We start from the raw sequence: 7,590 nt of genomic DNA on the forward strand, positions 1-7,590 counted from the left end.
TGGAATCCCACCCCCCTCCATTCCAGAGGAGGGAGGGGTGTCATACCACCATAGAAACGTGTATTGCCACTTACAACCTCCATACACCGAAATTAGTTCCATTTGCTTGATTAGTTTTTGAGTTATGCGGAAACTTATGCTTCATCTGTATGGTAGCCCCCACCCTAGAGAAGGGGAAGGAGTGTCTACTCACCATAGAAACGTTTCTTGTCCCCTAAAACCTTCACATGCCAAATTTGGCTTCATTTGCTTGATTGGTTTTCGAGGTATATAGGTGAATAGACACTCCTCCTCTCAGAAGCAACTTCCAAAATTTATGGGTTTTTTTTGTAGGCTGAATACTTATCGGACTGCCCTCGTATAGACACTTTGATATGTTTTGAACCCTACTTATCGCTGTGTTAGCTGATATGTAGGCACCTTCATAGTTTTTAAACGGTTTTGTTTAGCTTGCCCTGTAATCTGTTTGTATGTTTGTAAGTTTGTAACATGTTTGTCTGTAACGCTTTACCACATTAATAGAAATTTGAAACCCTTCCTGTTGATCGATTGATCTGAAACACCTTTATCTCTGTAGTCATTATAAAACTGCGTATTTCATGATCTTGAAAATCCAAGATGCCGCTACAAAATGACGGATTGTATATTTTCTCAAAACCTTATCAATATGGGTATCAAATGAAAGGGCTTGACTAGTAGAACACAGTTATTTATGAAAAATGCAAATCCAAAACGGTCGCCACCACAAAGTGGCGGCATATATATATATTTATTCAAAACTCTATTAATATGGGTATCAAATGAAAACCTCGTTAATATGGGTATCAAATGAAAGGGCTTGACTAGTAAAATACGATTATTTAAAAAATATGCAAATCCAAGATGGCTGCCACTACCAAATGGCGGACTACATATTATGTCAAAACCCCGTTAATATGGGTATCAAATGAAAGGACTTCACTAGTAGAACACAGTTATTTATGAAAAATACAAACCCAAGATGGCTACCACTACAAAATGGAGGACTACATATTTTCTCAAAACTTTATTAATATAGGTATTGTTCGATGAACGAATGCAGAGCCATCTGTATGAAATGATCGACATTGTTTACAAGAAAATTTATTACCTTCAAGCTACAAAAAACATGACAAAATCAATCGAAGTAGCCAGGAAATTAAAATTTTCACTTCCGCCAACCAACATCTATAAAAGGCTGTTGAATCGTATGTGGGGTCTCTTTTTACCGCTCGGTTTTGACCGATGAAGACCAGCTGCTCGAACTTCAGTTGAAATAATTTACTTTGTGAATTACTTTTCTTGAAATACTTTGTGAATTGTTTAATAGAAATGTGATGTGAAATTATGGAGAAATAAAATTAGTTTACGTACCTGCATCGCCTCACCGTTCCGGAAAGCGCTACTTGATAGGAAACCTGCCATACTCACCCTCAAAGTTGCTGCCCAGTGATCCTGCTCTTCTTTGCTATCGACATAGTGGTCCTTCGAACCGGATTAACGTCGAACTCCGTTGATCCAACATCTCTATCGCTTGTGGAATCCTAACCACGTGGCTGTGCGCAGTTGAGGTTAGCTACCTGGTACAATTCCCTTCAGAACGGGCTTCGATCTCTTCATAAGACAACTTACATCACCGCTGGTTACTGCGTTGTTATAACTCATACAAGGCATTGAAAATTGCCTTGAGAAGGTAATTAGCGTTCCATTCTCTCACATTTATCTGTTTGTGCTGCGCGGTCTTTCGCTTTCCAGATCCCGCTTCATCATGTCCAGCGAAAGGCGAATCAAATCACTGAAAACGAGACAAAAGAGCCTCTTATCATCATTCAACCTCATCGCAACGTTCGTCGACAACTACGATGATGAAACCGATGCTGTTGAGGTATCTGTCCGTTTGGAGCATCTTGTCACGATCTGGAATGACTTCAACACCGTACAAAGCGATTTGGAAACGCTGGACGAGGCCGGCACCGAAATTCATCTGAAAACCCGCATTGAATTCGAAACTGTTTACTTCCGTGTAAAAGGATTTCTGCTGTCGCTGCATAAAGCTCCATCAACTCCGGTTAACCCTGCGTCTCCAGCCAACCATTCAAACCAGCATTTCCCTACGGCATCACACATCCGTCTACCGGACATCAAGCTGCCTGTCTTTTCGGGGAACATCGATCATTGGCTCAATTTCCACGATCTGTTCGTCTCACTAGTTCATTCGTCGCACGAACTCTCTAGTGTGCAGAAATTTTATTACCTTCGTTCGTCTTTGGCTGGGGAAGCATTAAAACTAGTGCAGACAATAGCAATCAGCGCCAACAACTATCTCGTAGCCTGGAATTTGTTGTTGGAGCATTACCAGAACACCATAAGACTAAAGCAGTCGTACATTGACTCGCTTTTTGAGTTTCCCACACTCAAGCGGGAATCCGCTTCCGAGTTGCATTCGCTGGTAGAGAAGTTCGAAGCTAATGTGAAAATTCTCAAACAACTCGGAGAGAAAACCGAATACTGGGACATCATTCTCATCAGAATCTTGAGCATTCGCCTTGATCCCACAACAAGGAGAGACTGGGAGGACTGCGCTTCAACGAAGGATGCCATAAAATTCAGCGATCTAACATCTTTCATTCAACGTCGTGTCTCAGTACTTCAATCGATTGGACGAACCAGCGATGTTTCCCAACCTCAACCTGTGAAAAGGCCACTTACGCGCCCTGTTTCTAGCCACGGAGCAAACACCATGAACTCGAGAGAGTGTATCCTGTGTTCGAATCACCATCCTCTATATTTGTGCGGAGTCTTCTCCAAACTAAGTATCAACGACAAAGACAAAGAAGTCCGTCGTCATCAGCTGTGCCGGAACTGTCTCCGCAAAGGCCACCGAGCAGATGATTGTCCCTCTTCCAGCACGTGTCGCAAGTGCCATGGTCACCACCACACTCAGCTCTGCTCCAATTCTTCGTCCACATTTCCTAGCGCCAATGTTCCAGAATCAACACAACCATTGAAAATTCGAGCACAATCAACGGATAATAAACCGCCGATGTCAATGTCAGCAGCCATCGTTGAAACGTCTGTCAACGCTTCATCAGGTCGTGGAGTGAAAAGCGTTGTTCTGGCAACAGCGATTGTATTGGTGGTTGACGACAATGGTATTGGACACCATGCCAGAGCACTTTTGGATTCCGGCAGTGAGTGCTGCTTTGCAACAGAGTCATTCATACGGCGGCTCAAAATCCAACGTCAGAAAATTAATCTCCCGATCGCTGGAATAGGACAACGTTCGACACATGCTCGCTTCAAAATTGTTTCTACGGTGCGTTCTCTAGTAACCGAATACTCTGCTCCGGTTGACTTCGTTATCCTACCACGAGTGACTGTCGATCTACCGTCTAATTCATTTGACGTTTCATCTTGGAAAATTCCTACCGGGATCCAACTCGCGGACCCATTGTTTCACCAAACTGCTCCCATCGACATCATATTAGGTGCCGAACTATTCTTTGACCTGTTCAAAGCTTCTGGCAGAATTCAGCTTGATTCCAATGGTCCACTGTTCGTGAACTCCGTCTTTGGCTGGATCGTTTCCGGAAGAAAATCGACTGGCCAATCATCAGCTCCAGCATCAGTTAATATTGCCACCGTCGTAGATCTTCATCAGCAAATGGAAAAATTCTGGACTGTCGAGGAAGATAGCGGCTCTGCAAACTACTCGGTGGAAGAAGCAGCATGTGAAGAGCACTTTCAACGCAACGTATGTAGAAATTCAGTAGGACGCTATATAGTTCGTCTACCAGTCAGAAACGACATTCTCTCCAAGCTGGAAGACAATCGTCGTACTGCTATTCGCCGTTTTCGTCTTCTGGAAAACCGTCTGTGGCATAATGAAAATCTCCGGAAACAATACTGCGACTTTCTGGAAGAATACCGTGCCCTCGGACATATGCATCGAGTGTACGACCATGAGACAGCACCATCTCCGTCCTATCATCTTCCTCACCACTGCGTTGTACGTGATGACAGCTCTACAACAAAGTTACGCGTAGTCTTCGACGCGTCTTGTAAAACACCGTCCGGTCCCTCCCTAAACGACGCACTCATGGTGGGTGCAGTCACCCAAGAGGACATCAGGTCAATCATCATACGATCCCGGATCCGACCTATAATGATAATCGCTGACATCAAACAGATGTACCGACAGATACTGGTGGACGAAAAGGATATTCCGCTTCAGAGAATTGTGTGGCGATTCTCCCCGGACGATCCTCTCGAGACCTACGAATTGAGGACGGTTACCTATGGGACGGCTAGTGCTCCATTTCTAGCGACACGTGTCCTTCAACAATTGGCCGAAGACGAGCGGTACGAGTATCCACAAGCTGCGACGGTCCTGAAAAGGGATTTCTATGTGGACGACTTGTTCTCAGGCGCGGATTCCGTGCAAGAAGCCATCGCACTTCGGCAGCAGCTTGAGTCCCTTCTCAACAAGGGAGGATTCCAACTCCGTAAATGGGCTTCGAATGAGCCAGCCGTATTAGAGGAAGTTTCGTTGGACAACCGAGCTCTTCAGGCATCTGTGGACTTCGATCGAGATGCATGCATCAAAACCCTAGGCTTACATTGGGAACCATCGACGGACAACCTGCGCTACAAGATCGAACTGCCAAATGTTTGCGAGGAGAGGCTTACCAAACGCATAGCTCTCTCCCAGATTGCCCGTCTATTCGACCCTCTCGGCCTAGTGGGGCCGATCGTTACCACCGCTAAGTTATTCATGCAGGCCTTATGGACGCTTAAGGACAGTGACGACAATGTTCTAGGCTGGGACCAAGAGCTCCCCCCACCGATGATCGAACATTGGGCATCGTATCTCTCGCAACTCCCGCTACTAAACGAGCTTCGTATTCCTCGTTACGTTTTATGTCGTAATCCAACAACGGTACAACTTCACATCTTCTCCGACGCATCGGAGCGCGCTTATGGAACTTGCGCTTACCTCCGCTCGACGAACTCCGACGGAACCATAAACGTAGCGCTTCTTACAGCCAAATCGAAGGTAGCGCCATTAAAGAAGCAAAGCATACCACGACTCGAACTCTGCGGGGCACTGCTTGCGTCACAATTGTACGAGAAAATTACTGCGTCTCTTCAACTGTCAGCCGAAACATTCTTTTGGGTCGATTCGACGGTGGTACTCAGCTGGTTGAATTCCACCCCATCAACATGGACAACTTTCGTGGCGAACCGTGTTTCAAAAATTCAACTCGCCACGGTTGGATGTCATTTTCATCATGTGGCAGGACAACAGAACCCTGCAGACTGCATCTCGCGTGGGACAACAGCAGAGCTGCTATTCCTGAATGAACTTTGGTGGAGCGGACCCTTTTGGTTGCAACAACATTCCAGCAGTTGGCCAATCCAGCAGCACAACGAACTGGAACCTTCGGATGCCCAACTAGAAATCAGAAAAACACCAGTTGCCTCAGTTCCCGCCATAGCCGAACCCACGTTCCTGGACTTATTCGTGGAGAAATTTTCCAGCTACGATCGCATGCTGCGTGTACTCGCTTATTGTCAACGATTTCGTCACAACTGTCTCGCCAGGCCACGTCCAAAAAGGTCTAGTCTCAGCTCTGATGAAGTCTCCAAGGCCGAGAAAACGCTGATCTCATTAGTTCAACAACAATGCTTCAACAGCGACTGGACTAAGCTTCAGCAGGGAAAACCCATTTCCGCCAAATCACCTCTACGATGGTTTCATCCTTTCCTAGCACCAGATGGCCTGATACATATTGGGGGCAGATTGGAAAGATCGCAACAGCCTTTCGAAGTCAAACATCCAATTCTTCTACCGTCGTCACATCGCTTTTCCCTACTGTTGGTTCGAGGTTATCACCACAAACATCTTCACGCAGCTACACAACTATTGCTCACCATTATTCGTCTCCGTTTCTGGATCACAGGGGCCAGAAAGCTTGCGAAAGCTGTGGTTCACAACTGCACGACTTGCTATAGAGTTCGTCCAAAACACGTGGAGCAATTTATGTCCGAGCTTCCTGCATCACGGGTCACCGCGGCGCGGCCATTTTCCGTCTCAGGAGTGGACTACTGGGGTCCAATTCTACTTAAGCCAGTCAGTCGAAAGGCAGCTCCACGAAAGGCTTACGTAGCTGTTTTTATTTGCTTCAGCACAAAAGCAGTACATCTGGAGCTCGTTCCTGATTTGAGCACATCAAAATTTATCCAGGCACTGCGCAGGTTCGTCTCACAACGAGGAATCTGCTCCGAAATCCACAGCGACAACGGGAGAAATTTTGTGGGCGCAGCAAACGAGCTTCGTCGTCTATTCCGCAACGAGCATCACCAGCAGGCAGTTGAACAAGAATGCATGAAGAATGGAATACGCTGGTGCTTCAATCCTCCTAAGGCTTCTAACTTCGGGGGCTTGTGGGAGGCTGCTATCGCGTCAGCACAGAAGCATTTCTACCGTGTTCTCGGACCCAACAAACTAGCTGACGACGACATGCAAACTCTACTCAAGCAGATCGAGTGTTGCCTGAACTCTAGGCCACTCGTTCCTCTCAGCGACGACCACACCGATTTCCAACCACTCACTCCCGGACACTTTTTGATTGGTTCTGCGATGAAAGCAATTCCGGACATGGACCTCACGAAAATTCCCTCCAATCGACTTCGACACTGGGAGCACACGCAGAAACTTTTCCAACATCTGTGGCAGCGATGGCACAACGAATATCTTTCGACGCTTCAACCACGATCGAAGTGGTGCAATCCACCTGTAGTCATCGAGAAAGGTCGCCTGGTGGTTATAAAGGACGAGAACACTCCTCCTGTGCACTGGCCGACAGGACGAATCATCGAACTGCACCCCGGAGCAGACGGGATCACTCGAGTGGTAACTCTTCAAACACCCAGCGGAAAATTTGTGCGGCCCGTATCGAAGATATGCTTGCTACCCATCGCGACAACACAACCAGCAACACCATCAGAAGAACCAACGAAGATAGCAGAATTATAAATCCGTAAGCTCATCCAGTTTTTCTAAAAGGGCAAGAGGTCATCATAACAACCAGCCATCAACGAACAATCGACATTTTGAAATTTCTGAAATGGGATTTCAGAGGGGCCAGTATGTTCGATGAACGAATGCAGAGCCATCTGTATGAAATGATCGACATTGTTTACAAGAAAATTTATTACCTTCAAGCTACAAAAAACATGACAAAATCAATCGAAGTAGCCAGGAAATTAAAATTTTCACTTCCGCCAACCAACATCTATAAAAGGCTGTTGAATCGTATGTGGGGTCTCTTTTTACCGCTCGGTTTTGACCGATGAAGACCAGCTGCTCGAACTTCAGTTGAAATAATTTACTTTGTGAATTACTTTTCTTGAAATACTTTGTGAATTGTTTAATAGAAATGTGATGTGAAATTATGGAGAAATAAAATTAGTTTACGTACCTGCATCGCCTCACCGTTCCGGAAAGCGCTACTTGATAGGAAACCTGCCATACTCACCCTCAAAGTTGCTGCCCAGTGATCCTGCTCT

General features: G+C 45.9%; 1 protein-coding gene across 1 annotated transcript; it reads left to right on the top strand.

The window, feature by feature from the left end:
- Positions 1 to 1,786: 1,786 nt before the first annotated feature.
- LOC129774327 (uncharacterized) lies at positions 1,787 to 7,057 on the top strand. Its single transcript, XM_055778044.1, has one exon. It carries the CDS (start codon positions 1,787 to 1,789, stop codon positions 7,055 to 7,057), a length of 5,271 nt encoding a protein of 1,756 aa, XP_055634019.1.
- Positions 7,058 to 7,590: the final 533 nt, after the last annotated feature.

This window comes from Toxorhynchites rutilus, chromosome 3 (assembly GCF_029784135.1).
Source record: "Toxorhynchites rutilus septentrionalis strain SRP chromosome 3, ASM2978413v1, whole genome shotgun sequence".
In the NCBI taxonomy this organism is placed as follows: domain Eukaryota; kingdom Metazoa; phylum Arthropoda; class Insecta; order Diptera; family Culicidae; genus Toxorhynchites; species Toxorhynchites rutilus.